This window comes from Aythya ferina (assembly GCF_964211825.1).
Source record: "Aythya ferina genome assembly, chromosome: Z".
Taxonomy (NCBI): Eukaryota; Metazoa; Chordata; class Aves; order Anseriformes; family Anatidae; genus Aythya; species Aythya ferina.
The window spans coordinates 78291572-78308076 of NC_140299.1; the positions used below are offsets into that span (position 1 = coordinate 78291572).

At 44.3% G+C, this 16505-nt stretch overlaps 1 protein-coding gene across 2 annotated transcripts in view; it reads left to right on the forward strand.

Moving 5' to 3' along the window:
• The first annotated feature begins 1781 nt into the window (after window positions 1–1781).
• The window catches only part of VCAN (versican), a 112822-nt gene continuing 98098 nt past the window's right edge, over window positions 1782–16505 (forward strand). For both annotated transcript variants that reach the window (XM_084504966.1, XM_084504967.1), the window contains exons 1-2: window positions 1782–1977; window positions 9024–9099. In XM_084504966.1, coding sequence (XP_084361092.1) covers window positions 9030–9099 — 70 coding nt within the window. In that variant the 5' untranslated portion in view covers window positions 1782–1977; window positions 9024–9029. The remainder of the gene's footprint in view (window positions 1978–9023; window positions 9100–16505) is intronic.

The following is a 16505-nucleotide window of genomic DNA, read 5'->3' on the forward strand; positions in this document are numbered from 1 at the left end:
GCACAGCCTCGGCAGCAAGGGTGGGAAGGGGAGGCCAGGGCAGAACAAGGAGCAGGGTTAGCTCTGATAGCCCCTGCCTACAATTTGAACAGAACCGTAGTGCCTTTGTCTGAATTTCCACCAAAAAGCCTCAAAAATATGCCTGCGACTTGTCATAGCACCAAATTGAAAGCGCTGAGTTGTGTTTCTGCTGGCCACATCGCTGCACGAGGCTCAGGGTTTGGGAACCCCACAACCCAGCACCACGCAGACCTGCTCCACTGGGTCAGGGCATGGATGGGGGCACGGGGGATATGCTGGGACTGACACCACCAGCTTGGGAACCCCAGGGTCTGGTGGGGTAGCAGAGGTGGGGATGTAGATAAGGTGGTCGTATGCTCCTTGGAGCCCTTTCTGGAAGTGAGCAGCTGTGAGTTCACCCTGTTTGAGGCACGCTCTGAGTCTGCGAGGTGAGGATTTCACCCCATGGTCTGGCTCCGTCTGGAGACGAGGTGAGGCTCACACTGTCCTGGTCCAGTGTAAGCCACCAGGTTTATGTCTCCCCCTGTTTGGCTGTCATCTCCTCCACCTCCCGTTCCTGCAGCTTGGCACTGAGGGCTGTGTTTGGAGGTGAGGGCTCTGGGCTCATTTCAAACCCACTGTCAGCAAGGCTCTAGGGATGGAGGTGCCGGAACAATGAGGGAGAGAGGCACCAGAAGAAAACCCCTCCTCTGCCTTCCTCGCGATGGTATCTCGGGTCTGCCAGAAACGTGCCCAGAGCGGCATGGTCAGACACACCTATTTCTCCAGGCATTTATTTTCTGACTCCAGATTTACACCTTCCTGGACGAGGGGGCTGTGGCACGCGTTGCTCTGGGAGCCAGTGTGCCAGAGGCACTGTTCATGCCAGCATTTTGTGCCGGCCGAGGGGAGCTGTGTGTGTCTGACACAAACTGGGATAGGTACACTGTGGGAAAGGAGCTGCCCGAGAAACACCCCAGACCCTTTATTAATTGGTGAAAGTCCCCTGTTACAGGGTGATTTGGAGCTCTGCTTATGACTTCATCTGTAAGAGGTTTGGACAGCAAATGCAGAGCCTAATCTCAAGAAGAAAAAAAAGAAGGGGGGGGGGGGGGGGGGAAGAAAGAAAGAAAAGAAAAGTGGCTGGAGATGCGTAAAACTAGGGTGGAGAAGCTTGGCTTGGGAGGCTGCCGATGCAAGGCTGCCTGTGAATTGGCAGCGGCGGGGGAAGTTTGGAACAATCACCAACATATTCTTTCATTGCAGCCTCCGCTGAGGTCGGGGAGGCAAAGAGGGGGGAAAAAAGGGATCTCGGTCCCAGCCACTTTCCCCATTGCAACCGGCTTTGGGAGCCAGAGAGGAGGAGGTCTCCTCATTCTCTTCTCGGTTAATTGTTTAATTGGGGAACAATGCACCTCCCGCACCCGCGTGCCCCTCTCCGCGGGGCTGAAGCCGCCGAGCGCAGGGACCCGTCCGGGGGTCCCCGTGGGGGGAGGGTGGCTCCGGGGGGCCGGGACCCCCAAGGGCTGCCCGGGGGACTCCCCGCGGAGGGCGGTGCGGGTTTGTAGGGGGGGTCGCGGAGCCCCTTGCGGGAGGGCTTTGGGGTCTCTCCCGCTCCCAGCAGCTGCGGGAGCGCTGCGATTGCGAGGGAGGCTCTGGCTGAGGCTGAGAACCCTCCTCTCGCCGAGCCAGCGCCCCTCCTCTGCAGCGCTGGCAGTACAATGATATAATAATGATGGGTGGCTGAGCCTCGCATTTGAACTTGCAGGCGAGCTCCGTGCAACTCGGCGCAGCTCGGAGGCAGGTGCTCGGGGAGCAGGGGGCACCCCGGAGCCGGCCACCTCCTTCCAGCTCCACCACCACCAAGGGGATTTTTTTTTTTTTTTAACTCGTTCATGCGGCCACTGGGATCTCTGGACTAGCCGAGCCGCCACGCCGTGATTTTTTTGCAATCTCTGCAATACGCTACCTTTTAAGGTAACTATAACTCTTTTCAATACGCTTTTTCTCTCTCCCCCTCCTTTTCACGCGGGTGCCGGCAAACACCTAGCTTTGTTAAATTTAAGACGATCGTTTGGCCGGCGGTACCTGGAGAGGGACAAAGAGTTGAACCGCAAACCTTGAGCGGGAGAGAATAGCGGTGATTGGCGAATTTAAACAACCTGGGGTAAGTTCAGCGACGCGGGGCGGGAGAGGAGAAGGGATGCTCGGGGACCCGCAAAAGCCCCTCCGTGCGCAGGAGAGAACAAAGAAAACTAGGAAAAAAAGATTTTGGGGTGGGAGCCCTGGCAGAAGTTTTTGGTGCCAGTTGGATTGAATGGCCGGGAAGGTAGAACTGCACCTTGGTTTGCGACGGGGTCCGGAGGGAGAAGGGAGGAAGCTGCTTTGTACGGATCCTAAATACACAAAGCGCTCGTGTAGCAAGGGCGACGGCAGTGCTAGGAGGGGACCTTTCCTGCCATCAGGTCTCTTCTTGCGCTGGGAAAAGCGTGTGCTCAGCCTCCTCCGCCCTTGTGTGCTCCCCCCACCCTCCCCTTCTTTTTACTTCTTTTTTTTTCTTTCCCTCTTTTCTCTTTCTTTTCTTTCTTCTTCTTTTTTATTTTTTTTTCCTTTTTATTTTTTCTTTCTTTATTTTTTTTTTCTTTCTGTTTCCTTTTCTTTCCCCGATGTTCCTGGAAAGCTGCTGTCGGGGCAGAGCGGGACGGAGGTGCTCAGGCAGCATCTCCCGGAGGAGGACGGCAAGCAGGCATCGTCCGAGCCACATTTCCACCGCTGGAAGGGGGGGTGGGTGGGAGGAGGAGGAGGAGAAGGAGGAGGATCACAAGGTCAGCGGAGCAAAACGCCCCCTCTCACCCCCGCGGCCAGCTTCTCTGGGGCACGGGGCACTGCCTTCCCCCGCCGCTCTCCTTGGGTTTTCCTTTGTTTTACAAAGAAAGTGAGAGAGCATCGTGGAAGGAATTAAGAGAGTTTCGACGGCGGGAAAAAGCGGGTGTGTGTGCGTGTCTGTGTGAGTGTGTGTGTGCCGGGGGGCGGCTCTGCCAGAGGCTCGGGTACCCCGCGGGGAGGGGGCCCCGCGGGCAGCCCCCTCCATGCAGCTCTGAGGTGCCTTCCCCACACAAAGGGGCGGCGGGGAGCGGCCGAGGGCCAGCCCTCATTGTCCCACTTGTCACGTCCTCCCGGCCGCCCCCTCTCTCGCCGGGCACGGGGATTAAACCCCGAATGATTTTTTTTTTCTTTTTCCCCCTTTTCCGCTTTTTTTTTTTTTTTCCCTCTTTTATTTCCCCTCTTTTTTCCTCCCTTTTCCTAGTCTTTTTTCCTCCCCTTCCTCTTTTTTCCCCTCTTTTTCCCTCATTTTCCTCTTTTTTCCTTTCTTTTTCCTCATTTTTCCTCTTTTTTTCCTGTCTTTTTCCTCTCCCTCTTCCCCCTTTTTTTCCTTATTTTTTCCCTCTTTTTTCTTTCCCCCTTCTTCCCTTTACCCCCTCTTGCCTTTTTCCTTCTCTTTTTCCTTATTTTTTTCCATTTTCTTTTCTTTTTTTTTTCCTTTTCTTTTTCTTTTTTAAAATTTTCTTCCTCCCCCCCCTTTTCTTTTTTTTTTTCCTTTTCCTTTTTTTTTTTTTTTCCCTCTAAGCAACGAGTGTCGAAACGTGTTGCAGAAACCCATCCTGGGACAACCAGAGCGTGAATGTTGGGTGGTTTCCTTTTTTTTTTTTTTTTTTTTTTTTTTTTTTTTAAGAAAAAGGGAGGTGGCGGAGGGGGGCGAGAAAGAAGGAAGTTTCCTTCCAAAAGGGGATGAGTAAGACTTGGCGGGCTGCGAGCCGCGCAGCGCCCTGGCGGCGGGGCGGACCCGGGGGCCTCTCGGGGGAGGCGGGGGTCACCGTCTGCACCCCAAAACGCCCCCGCATCCTCTCTCCCCACCCAGAGTGGGGGCTGGAGGGCGGAATGGGGCCGGGGGGCGGCGGGTCCGGCCGGGGGGTGCCGCGGCGGAGCCCCCCGGGGCGCCGTCGAGGAACGGGACGGGTCGGGGCGCGACGGCGGCCCCGGGCGCCCCCTGGCGGGGGACGGGGGGCTCTGGCCATAAAATGGTGGCAGGGAGGAGCTGCTTGGGGCGGGGGTCCCCGTCTCGTTGCCGTGCTGGGGGCGGCTCCCACGGAACAGGCCCGAATCCGCCGGGGAAGAGGGCTGGAGGCAGGGACTGGTGGCCTCGGCCCGGCTTGTCCCCTGAAGCCAAGGGGCACGGGGTGCTGGGAGCCCCCACACCCCTCGGGGGGGGTTCCTGGAGCATCGCCGTGAGGCTGCCCGAAGGGACAGGGCTGCTTCTGGGCTAAATGAAGGCCTCGGGGGGATGTCCAGGGGCGGCTGCCAGAACACGCTGTGCTCTGGTCAGCCTCCCATCTGCGTCCCGATGACGGCTTGGACAGCCGGCAGCAGGCTGGGGAGCTCCCCTGCGTGCCTTAGGTGGTGAGGAGGGGATGCTGGAGGTGCCCCCAGGTCCTCTGTGAAGGCCTCACGGACTCTTCTGCAAGTGGTGACAGGCTGAGCAGATGCCGCTGGTGAAGCAGACCGAGGCCAAGTTGGCCATGTGGCAGCACGGCCCACTAATTAATCACATGGCCGAGGCGTAGTGTCACCAGTAAAGTCAATTAAATGGCACTTACACTAAAGCTGATAAGTGTTGGCAATTAATGGACATATCACTGAAGGATTAGAGGCATGCAGACGCAGAATCAGGCACACAGCCTGTGTCTCTGAGGAAGGGTGGAAGCCGTGAAGGTGCCTGCCAGTGCTCAGAGAGCAGCAAGAGAGATGCTGCATCTGGGATAGGTCATTTCTAGCCTGCCCAGGCTTTGCTGGAAAGTTGTGTAATTTGCTGGTTTACCCATTAGTAGGAGCAGCAACCTCAAGTCTCCAGTGCCAGGTTCTCATAGGTGTTTTTTTTTTCCTTTTTTTTTTTTTTTTTTTTTTTTCTTCTTTCTTTCTTTGTATGAGCCTTACCTTCACTGTGCAGGCAAGGAGGGTAGATGGGTAGAGACTGCTTTCTGCAAACATATCCAGCTCTCACAGTCCAGCTGTGGAAAATGTGCTGAATCAATCTCAGCACAACCTGAGAAGCTGCACCCTTTTGTGACAGTATCACCTCTAGGAAAATAGCTAATGTCTCATTTTTCCAACTTCGGAGGAGCTGGGCAGACTTCTTGGTTGGTACATCTCAGTCTGTCTCACACCGGGACAATTTGCTGTCTTTGTTAACCCAGTATTAGAAAGAGAGACGTGATGTTCTCCCATCTGGTTAAATTAAAATAGCATTGGTGTGAGATCAAGCTTACACTGCAAACTAAGCACAGGCTGGAATAAGGTCAGAACTTTGCTCCTATGCCTCTTTGCTCTTGCAGGGGAAGTAAGAGTGCCTGCAAAAATAAGAGCTCTATTCTTTCCCCAAAGAGAGAACCTCCTCTGCTAGTTTTTAAAGATGTGAAGTATATCAAGGACTTGGCATCTTTCGGTTAAAAAAATTTACTGTGCTCAGGGTTGCATCCAATTTAGAAATGTAGTGCAAATGACTTCTGTGGATCAGTCTGTATGCAGTAGCTCCTAGTAAACTGGACCAGTCCAGCTGGACACTAGCCAGCAGGCAACCCGAGTGTGGTCACATGAAGTAAGACACTTTTTTTTTTTTTTTTTTTTTAATAGAAGGTGGAAATTAAACACTTACTCAAGTCGTGCAGCCTTTAGTTGGCAGGATTTTCTTGCTGTGTCCATAGCATTATGGCTTTCTCTTCCTCAAGGTGTAATGACACCAAGGCAAAAAAAAAAAAAAAAAAAGTGTCTGGAAAAAGGTATGATTGGAAAGACTTTGGCTAATTGTTGTGGACTTTGGGGCAGTACAGCAACCAGCCAGCAGAGGCCTTTGCAGAGAGCAGGATGGGAAATACCACTGATTTTAGAGCAGGGATTTTGTCCAGGAGCACAGTCAACTGCAGTCTTTGTGGTACAAGGAACGTAGGCAGGAGCAGCGCCATCTGATTGCAGTGTCTTGCCTTGCCTGCAGCTCCAGAAATGATTGCTGAGGTCTGAAGAGCTCTGTGTTCTCCTTCCAGGCGAGACTGCCCTTGGGGGCTGAGTTGGGTATTGCTTTTCTTGTCTGCTGCTTAGACAAGGCGGTGGGGTAATTGCACGTTTAATTCTGGCAGCTGTAGTGGAGCAGCACTCAGTAACCCAGGAGTGTTTATGGGAGCCTGCAGAGGACCAGAGTGTGAAAACCATCATGTATGGTGTGTTGCAGGGGAGTCATGTTCATGAATCTCAGGGGTGAGAAATGAACCCTTTCTCCAGCATTTTTCATTGCTTAGGAGCCTCAGGGTGGAGGAGATTTAAAAAAAGAAAGGGCTGAGCGGTGATTTTCCCAGTGCTGGGTGGGGATTTTTGGCAGGTATCTCATATTGAACTCTGCTCAAATGAGGGTGATTTTATTTATTTATTTATTTTTGAGCTGTCCAAGCTCTCAATGCAGCAGGTGTAATTTCAGCAGCCTTCTGTACAAGGCCAAGAGTAGAGATCACAACCATGAATACTCTGATGGTTTAGTACCACCTGGTCTTCAGCAGGAACTTATCTCTCCACAGCTGTCTTTTCTGTTTCCATATGTTTTTGGGGTATATGTGTTTTTCATGGCTGAAAGCTGAAGATGTTGTTTTCCATACAATTCCTCAAATTGCTTTTATAATGCAGTCACCCATGCAGGGCTGGATCTATGGTGCTGTGTGTGTGTGTGCGAGGTAGAGAGGAATGGGAGGATGTGATCCTTCATACACGCTGGAGCCACAGCACAAGGAAAAATGAAAGCCCTTTGCTAGTTCCTTTTTCTTTGTGAATTTATTTGATCTCATTGTTGATTCCCTTGTTTCTGGTCAGAAAATCCAAGGTTGCCTTCTGAGGGAGGCGGGAGATGAGGCGTATGGGTAAACACAAAAGCTAAACTTGTAAACAATTTGTTCTAGATTTTTGTTTAGCTGCTGATACAGCCAGTGTGTGACGCATGGGAAACACATGTGGACAGAGCAGCTCAAAGGGAGATCTGGAGCCATCATGCCTTCACAAAGGCCGGAGCTCTTGCTCCGCGGGCGGGTCCTGCATTCACCGTATGTGAGGGAGGAGAAAGCAGTAGGTCTTCTCTTCTCCACTCTTCAGAGTGCTTGTGTTACTTGAGAAGCTGCTCTGCAGTGGCTTTGGTGCTTGAGGCTTTCCAGAAGCTTCAGGACTCAAGGGATGCTTGAAGCATCTTCTGGTTTGTGCACATCTGTAGGCTCACCGTGACCTCTCATTTTCTGAGATGTTGTGTAATAATGAAGATAATTTAAGTGTTTATCTAAGCAAACAAATATCTGCCTGTGTCTGAAAACTGGCCCACTGCTTTAGGACTCTGACATCTGCAGCTCTTACCATGTGCAACCTTCTTGCTCATCAGTGCCTTCAATGTGTTATGGGGGCTTGGTATACTGAACACAGAATAGATTTTTATCAAACTAATAACTATAGAGAGTTATAAAATAGCCACTTTTGTCTTCTCCATGTACAACTTTGCTTGTGCAAATTGTAGGGAAGATAAAACTGTCTGTCTGGCGTTAGAGTCTTCAGGAAAAGTTTAATGGAGGATAGTGCTCGAACTGAATGAAGTCAAAGAGGTATTGGTTCTTGTTTGGGATTCGGTCATAAAGATCCTGTGAAGTTAACATTGCCAAATCAGTGATATCACATCATGCTGTGAGCGCTGTCGAGTGGATGAAGCAGAGATGGGGCGTCTTTGGCAAAGTGCAGCCTGCTCCATGGAAAGCAGCTGTATTCTTTCCTCCACGCCCTGGGAATAGGCTGCAGCACATGTTTCCCAGTGCAACCAGACAGCCCTAGCCATCCACATATAGGGAATGAAAACTCTTGGGTTTTCAACCCTTTTGGGTGGGAATTTTGAACATGATGCTGTTATACTAGAGATTAACTCACTGGAAGGGCTTGGTTTAAGATGTTTTGCATCTTTTCTCAACCATCCAGCCATTACAGGGTAGATGCCAATTCACACAGACTTCCGTGAAGTTTGGGCTAAAGCTGTAAGCTGTGTAGAAAACTTTCCTGAGGTTGAACACATCACCAGTAGCTTTCTGAAGAAGTTAACTCTGTCTTGCTGTCATGTTCAGGATAGCTTGCGGAGGTTTTTGGGTGTGTTTGTTAATGCCTTAACCCTGAAACCTTACATGTAAAGAGCAAGAAATTAAAATGCTAATGCAAAAAATGCTAAAATATGTATATGCAACACAAGGTTCATAGAGATAACACAGGTCTGTATCTACTAAATCTCTGTTTCGCTGTTCCATAAAGCAATTCAGCTGTGATGTCTTTGAGTTCAGGTTACTTGCCCAAGTTCAGAACCCAAGCAGTGTATTTTGGCAGCAATATCAGGAAACTTGGGATTTTGTGATTAAAAACTTTTTTTTTTTTTTTTTAAGGTCAGTGCTTGACAAACTGCTGATGAAAGCTGTTCCCTATGATGTCTAGATAGTGCATATGTGTAGCTATGTGGAGGAGAGACTACTTACAAAAGCATTATAATTGTTGACATTTATGAGAATTATAATGCTTTTGTTAGCATGCTTCTTAATTTTTCAGGGTATTTGCAGATTCAGGAGAAACATTTTCAGAACTGTTTCATGCAGAACAGGTTGTTTGCTGGTGCTAAATGATAAGATAGTCTGTGTTACAGACATAAAGTCACCTGAAGGTTGGAGCTGAACTGGCAAGACCTCAACAGGGAGAAGTCATCATGTTGTATCCATGTACTGCTACTGCTGTATGGGATTAGGTTTAAAACAGTGAATAAAATGCCAAAAGCTCAGTATATTAAGGATTACTGTACTGTCCTGCTGAACATCTTTCCTGAGCAGATGACTCCTTCTAATGTCAATGATAAATGTTAATGTACTGAATTGTCACACAATGTACTACTAACTACTTACTCCTTTTTTCTTTATTTGTAGGTCAAGATGTTGTTAAATATAAAAAGTATCATATGGATGTGCTCCACGTTAGTTATAACATATATGCTACCTAAAGGTAAGTCTGTTATATACCGTTTCATTTATTAATATTTATTTTAGTGAAAATGGGAATTGGTAGAATATTTCCCAGGACTCAGGAGATTTGGCTTTTGCTCTTGCCTCTGCCACTGTCTTTACTGTACTGTGTACCTAATTTTGTTTCTGTTTTCTCCCTATTACCTTACTGATTTATACAAAAAACACTTAGTGGGTGGGCATGCTTTTGACGAGGTTTTTACACACCTGTCTGATGTTTCCGGAGGCTTGTAAGTGCCATTACTATAATTCAAGTGATGATAAAGGCAGTAGCATAGCGTGATAACAACATTACATAGCGTGAAGCAAAACAGCTTGCCTTCTCCAAATGTTCAAGAATGTGTCTTAATTCTTTAGCTTGTGCTTGTGAAATGTTGGACCTATTGTTCAGATATGTCTCGTACATTCAGCCTGATTCACAGAAGAGCTTCTTTGCAGTAGATAAGGTGAGGGCTGCCAGGGGCTAATTTTAGTGCAGACGCCCTCCACAAGGGCTTCAGTGCTGCTGATGGGGAGCAAGAACAGACTGCCAGGATGGACGTAGACAAGCTGCGGAAGTGGTGAATAAAGTGGGGGATTCTTAGGGCATACCTACCCGTCAGGTTCCAATGACTGTTCTCATGTAAGTCATACCACTGAAGCCTTTTGGGTTTACAGGTCAATGACACCCTCTCTGTAGTCAGGGTGGAAGGTACATATATACATACAGATGGGGTATGGGGAAAACCAGTAGCCCCAATTTATGCTTGGCTCTGTGGCCCACTTAGGAGCACACAGCTGAGGTGGGCAGTGCGGCTGCCAGACATTCTGTTGTGAGGGGCTGCTGTCAGCTTACCTGGATGGAATGGTGGCAGGCTCCTGGCTGCTGGAGCCTAGAGCAAGGACATCTTAAGGCAGGTGCAGGTCTTAGTTTTGGGTGGAAAGGAGGAGCCGTGTTTGCTTCTCATGGTGATAACATGTTAAAACTGAAGTACCTATTCATATGTGGTTGCTATTGGTATTTGACATTTTGATTCAAGAGTAGTGAGGAAAAAGCCCCTACAGCTGCTGCAAACTCAGAAAATTGGGATAATAACTTCCCCAAGGCTCAAGGCAAGACACAAATTTTTCTTCTTGTACTCCTTCTACTACTTATGCTTTATCTGCTTCTTTCTGCTTTTCCCTCTCTACCTTCCTCCCTCCGTCCCTTCCTCCCTCAGTTTTCCCTCCCTCTTCTCTTCCTACCTTCTTTTTTCCCTCCTTTTTTTCTTTCTTTCTTTATTTCCTCTTTAGGAACTGATTTTAGCCTTTAGAAAATATATACCCATTTTTATCCTACTTTTATACCATGTCTAGCAAAGTCTTTAGGTAGTCCTGTAAGATAAAGGAAAAGAATGTTGTGTTTAGTGGAGTTGACTTAAAAATATGTTTTTTCCTCCTTTTCCTCAAGCAGGTTGGGAGCCTTCTTCCTTAAAATTAATTTTTTACTCCAGTCTTCACTAAGAACACAACAAACCAGGATGATTAGAGTCATCCTCACAGACAACAAACTCAAAGCTTCAGAGAGAGGGCAAGACATGAAAACTGAGCTTCTGTTTTCTAATTCAAGAAGGGCAGAGATTCATTTGATTATTAAATGTTAAGCTGCTTGTCCCCATTTTTTACTTAGTAAAATGTCTGTAAATGTACATTGATGTATGGCTCTTGGATCCACACCAGGCATTTAATAATTTGTTCATATGAAACATTCTGAGAGGCAAAGTAAATGATGATCACAAGAGGTCATGAACTGGTAATCTAAGTCTACATAGCAAACTTACAACTTTTTATTTGCTAAGTTATAGCTTTCTTCAAGGCAGAAATGTCTGTTTTAAGATACGATAGAGTGTTATCCATGATTAGTCAGCTTTAAAATGGAGTGAATTGTAGTACATCACTCAAAGGAGTAGAGGTATAAAGATTTTAAACTGATAACTGATCTTGAGATGGAAAGCATGTAAGGAGAGATCACAGAATCACAGAATCACAGAATTTCTAGGTTGGAAGAGACCTCCAGATCATCAAGTCCAACCTCTGACCTAATATTAACAGTCTCCACTAAACCATATCCCTAAGCTCTACATCTAAACGTCTTTTAAAGACCTCCAGGGATTGTGACTCCACCACTTCCCTGGGCAGCCCATTCCAATACCTCACAACCCTCTCAGTAAAGAAGTTCTTCCTAATATTCAACCTAAAACACCCCTAGCACAACTTAAGCCCGTTCCCCCTCGTCCTGTCACCAGGCATGTGGGAGAACAGACCAACCCCCACCTCGCTACAGCCCCCCTTAAGGTACCTGTAGAGAGCGATAAGGTCACCCCTGAACCTCCTTTTCTTCAGGCTGAACAACCCCAGCTCCCTCAGCCGCTCCTCGTAGGACTTGTTCTCCAGGCCCCTCACCAGCTTCGTCGCCCTTCTCTGGACTCGCTCGAGTACCTCGATGTCCTTCTTGTAGCGAGGGACCCAAAACTGAACACAGTACTCGAGGTATGGCCTCACCAGAGCTGAGTACAGGGGGACGATCACCTCTCTAGCCCTGCTGGCCACACTGCTTCTGATACAAGCCAGGATGCTGTTGGCCTTCTTGGCCACCTGTGCACACTGCTGGCTCATATTCAGCCGACTATCAACCAATACTCCCAGGTCCTTCTCCACCAGGCAGCTTTCGAACCATTCCTCTCCCAGCCTGTAGCTCTGCTTGGGGTTATTGTGCCCCAGGTGCAGGACCTGGCAAAGAATCACAGAATCATCTAGGTTGGAAGAGACTTCCAAGATCACCTAGTCCAACCTCTGACCTAACACTAACAAGTCCTCTACTAAACTGTATCACTAAAATCTACATCTAAACATCTTTTAAAGACCTCCAGGGATAGTGACTCAACCATTTCCTTGGGAAGCCCATTCCAATGCCTACGAAAGGAATCTGACAAGATATTTAAACCTGATGTTTCTGCTATGATTGATTTAAAGTCTGTTTGTGATTATTTTGGGCTATTATATTTGGGCTATTATATCTAATCTCACATATATTTTAGTATTAGGTGGAGTAGTTCTGCCCTTTCTCTATCCCCTGGTGGTAGTTGGCATGTTTTGCTTTGTGATGACACTTATTTATCATATATGGCCAGCTGAATCAGGTAAATGATTTGCCTGAAAGCGGATGACTTTTTTTTTTTTTTTTTTTTTTTTTCAGCTTAGTTTTCGGTTGGATCATGTCTTTGATCTTTCTCAATGCTTTTCACATCTGCTTGAGCTGGCAGAATTAGGGGCCTGGGAGTTTGGGGGGAGAAGTGGGTCTGACCCTTATAGTGGTGGAACACAGGATGGCACCTTTAGATGTCTCCTAATTTAATCCGCCTTTGATCACCTCTAAAATTGCTTTTGTGACCTCCAGAATAGAATTTCAAGTAAACAAAAAGTTATATGTGAAAATGCTGGAAAGGTCACCTCAGGAATATAGACCAAGTTCCAAGTTGTTTTTATTCACCTGAAGCTTTTGGAAGAAGTGTAGAAAAACTCTTTTGTTCCTAGAAATACACTGTAAAGTTCATGAGTTTTATTTTCAAAGTTGAGGGTTGTACTTTTGCCACAAACGTTCTTAAACGTGAGATTCCTTAGAGTGTGGCCATGGTGGAGAGGACAAAGATGATGAAAACATTTTCATAAATCAATCCAATAGAGTCTGGGATTGATCCATATCCTTCTGTTTTGTAGAAGTTAACAGTCAGTTTGTGTGTATATATACACCCCTTTTTGAGGATAGGTGCTACAAGATCACAAATTTTTCCAATACAGCTGTTACTTTAGTTAAAAGCAAAGCAAACTTTTAAATGAAATCTGTGTTTACATTTGGATGATTAAGGAATTTCTTAAGTTTCAATTTTTTTAACATCCTGCTTTTGAATGCAAAATTTATGCCTCAAAATCTTTCATGAACCACAGATTCCCATACCTCTGTTCCTGGAATGGATCTGGTAACCCCATATGGCTTAATTAAGTAGTCACTTGCATATAATTAATAGCAATATTTCCTTTCAGGCAAAAGTGTTCTGAAAGCTTAAAGTCTTTCTTTCAAAACTCATATGGGGAATTTGACAAAAACAACAATTAATTTATAAAAAATAAGTTCTGGTGAGTTGGCATTTTCTACTAGGAAATATGTTCTGTTGAAAACTTTAAACTTCAGTTGAAAATTCTAAGCATCTGTAATACTTGGAAACTAACCTTATTTTCCTATCTGATTCTCTAATCATGTGTCATTCAGTCTGATGTTCAATTTTGGCATCACTCAGGCTGCTTCAATTATTCAGGAACATCATCCTAAAGACTTCCCTTTCTTTGCCAGTGGCCCTGAAAGGCTTGATTTCGATGTTCACCTCAACATTCCCCTTCCCCTTCCCTTCTTCCTCTTTATTTTTTTTTATTTTATTTTTTTTTAAGTGTAAATCCTGGAATCTGGGGGTCAGATTAAGCCATAACAAAGCTGAAGTTTAATTTAGAACAGAGCAACTTATAAGCATTAAAAATTTTATGCATTCATCACTAATTATTATTCATGTATTTGTTTTCTCTTCCACTCTCATTTATTTGAATGGTCACGTTCATAAATACCTAGCATATTTACATGGCAAGCTTTTTATTATGTTATTAAACTTTCTTTGGGTCTTGGTCCTCAGTTATGTCTGCTGTCAAAGTTTCATATAAGTTTGTGCAAGCAGTCCATTAATTTTATTTTTTGAATATCTTCATTTAAAAAAGGGTTAATTAAATTAGGGTTAGTGAAAAGACTTCTCTTAGACTTATTATTAGTAGTCAGATTAACAGAACACACAACTTCATTGGTCATTTCAGTTGCTCTTGACAGATATATCGTATGTATATGTAGGTTGTGGATGAAATAAAAAATGAGATTACTTTTATCTCATAAATGTGGTTTTAAATAAAATCTTATCCTTTAAGCATTTTTTTGTCTGCTTAATGTGTAACAACATTCTGTTCAGTGAAGCTTAATTTCATAGCAAAACTGTTCCTATAAGCATTGTCACTTCACGTAAGGCATTTGTTCCACTTTTTGTCCATTCCATACCTATTGGTCTTGTCATATGGTTAGTGTAATACAACATGGCAGAGTTCTGTCCTTTTTTTATCCCTTAAAATTTTACTTTAAGAGTTTTGTAACATTTACCATAAATAAATAAATAAATAAATAAAATGTACAAAGAATTCTATTCTGTACAAAGATGCTTTGCTTTCAAGTGAGAAGTTTTTCTATAGTTTTTGTCCAACTTCAAAAGAAAGACAGCAATCCATATGTCATTGGCAAGATAAGTTATGTTTACAGCCAAAATGGTAGACGAGGAAGACCTACAGCATTTTTGCTAGGGGGGAAAAATAGTGTGAAAAGCCAAGATGTAATTTTTATTTTATTTTATTTTATTTTATTTTATTTTATTTTATTTTATTTTATTTTATTTTATTTTATTTTATTTTATTTTATTTTATTTTAAGAAAAAAAGTACTATGTGCCATCATCTCCATGATAAACAGATTAATATATCTTACCTTTAGATTAGGGGAAGATAGCACAATACTAAGTCTGTGAAAATCCTACCCAGTAATTTAGACCTGACAGGACTGTCTTTTGTTGAGGTATCACATAGGAAAGGTCTTCATTCTGCTCATGCTACTTATTCTGATGTTGGAGATATTTAATATTTAAATTGAGGAAGACACAAAAACCCAAATGCTAAGGCCCACAGGACTTGCTGGTAAGCTGACTGTATGAAGTGCTCTGAGCCTGACACTGCAGTCCCATCATCTTGTACAAAGCTCCCATTGACTTTGCTGGGAATTCTGCCAAGACGTGTCTGTCGCCAGGTGATTCGGATTTAACTGTGTATTTTTTTATTGCCTATGCATTTTCACTAATGAATTAAGTATGCCCATGAGTGATACATTTTAGTTAGTGACAGAATGCTCACATTAATTGCCAGACAGTTTAGACATTTCAGAACCATCTCTTGCTGAAGAATGCATGATATTACCAGTATTTTAGGTCCTACATGGGTAAGTGAAGATATGTCATGAAACAGTGATGATATGGAACACTTGGAAAGCTTGTGATGTGGGCAATACTTACTTTTCTCAAGTTATGTTCAAATTCCTTCTAAGGAATAGTCTGTCACATAACATCCATAGTAGCTCAGAAAGAGACACAACATTAGAGTACAAGCATAGGGAAAATACTAAAGAAAAAAAAAAAAAAAGGGCTATATGAATTAATAAAAGATATTGATACTTTCTCCATTGGCCAGTAAATTCTGCTTGGACTACTGCAAAAAAACAAGTTTTTTGTTACCTTGCAGTAACATCTCCTAGCTTTTAATGTCAAACACATATATATATATATATATATTTATTTATTTTTCAGTAGTGAAAAAGATCTTTTCTCACCTTCTGTTGTCTTTTTGCTCATTCTCCTCATCTGCTAGTCAAAACAGAAAGTGCTTTTAAAAAGCACTTTATAATGCTTACTACCTTTAGATATATATTTGTACCTATGTGGTCTTCCCCTTTTCTAGATTGTGGTCCTGTGTAGGGTAAATCTAGTTTGCATATCATGATGATGTTTTCGCTGCCAAGGGTTTCAGTCTACTGATGTGAAGACACAATTTTTAAAGAGAATAAATTTCCTCAGGGTTCAGTACTGATATTCCAGATCACACATAACCAGAAACAACTCTCTTGAAAGTTTATTAAAATTCTGTCAGTCAGGATAATTGTAACGAGGTCATTTTTCATTTAAGAAGTTCCTGTAATGTATATAGATGACAAAAGATCATAATAAATGCTAAATATTTAGAGACTGATTTTAATCTCCCACCTGTGCAATTTGGCAGTTTTTCCATCACAACTGATAGGACTAAGTCTTCATTCTATTTTTCTGGCTCTACCCCATGGTAGTTCAATGAAGTTTCAAGAAATTAAAGGTGATATAAGAGCCAGTGATGTTTTCCTACTATAAATCTTCAGAATAAAAGCAGCCATTTCAAGTTTTTAGCAATCAATTAACATTAGGGAAGTCAATGTTTTACTTCCTTGTAAGCGGTATCTGACTTCCCCCAGATTCTTGCTTCAATGGTTTGGTGGTGTTTTTATTTGTTTGTTTGTTTGTTTATTTATTTATTTATTTATTTATTTTACCCAAATCAACGTGTTAGCAATCAAAGCTTTTGAACTGGTGTTTAGTCTTTTGTAACTTCTACAGGATTGTCTTCAATTTCAGTTTGCAATTTCTCTAGTCTTCAGTTTTATATTGGTCCTGTTTTTGTTATCCCTTTTTTTACATACAGATTCTTGCTAAAT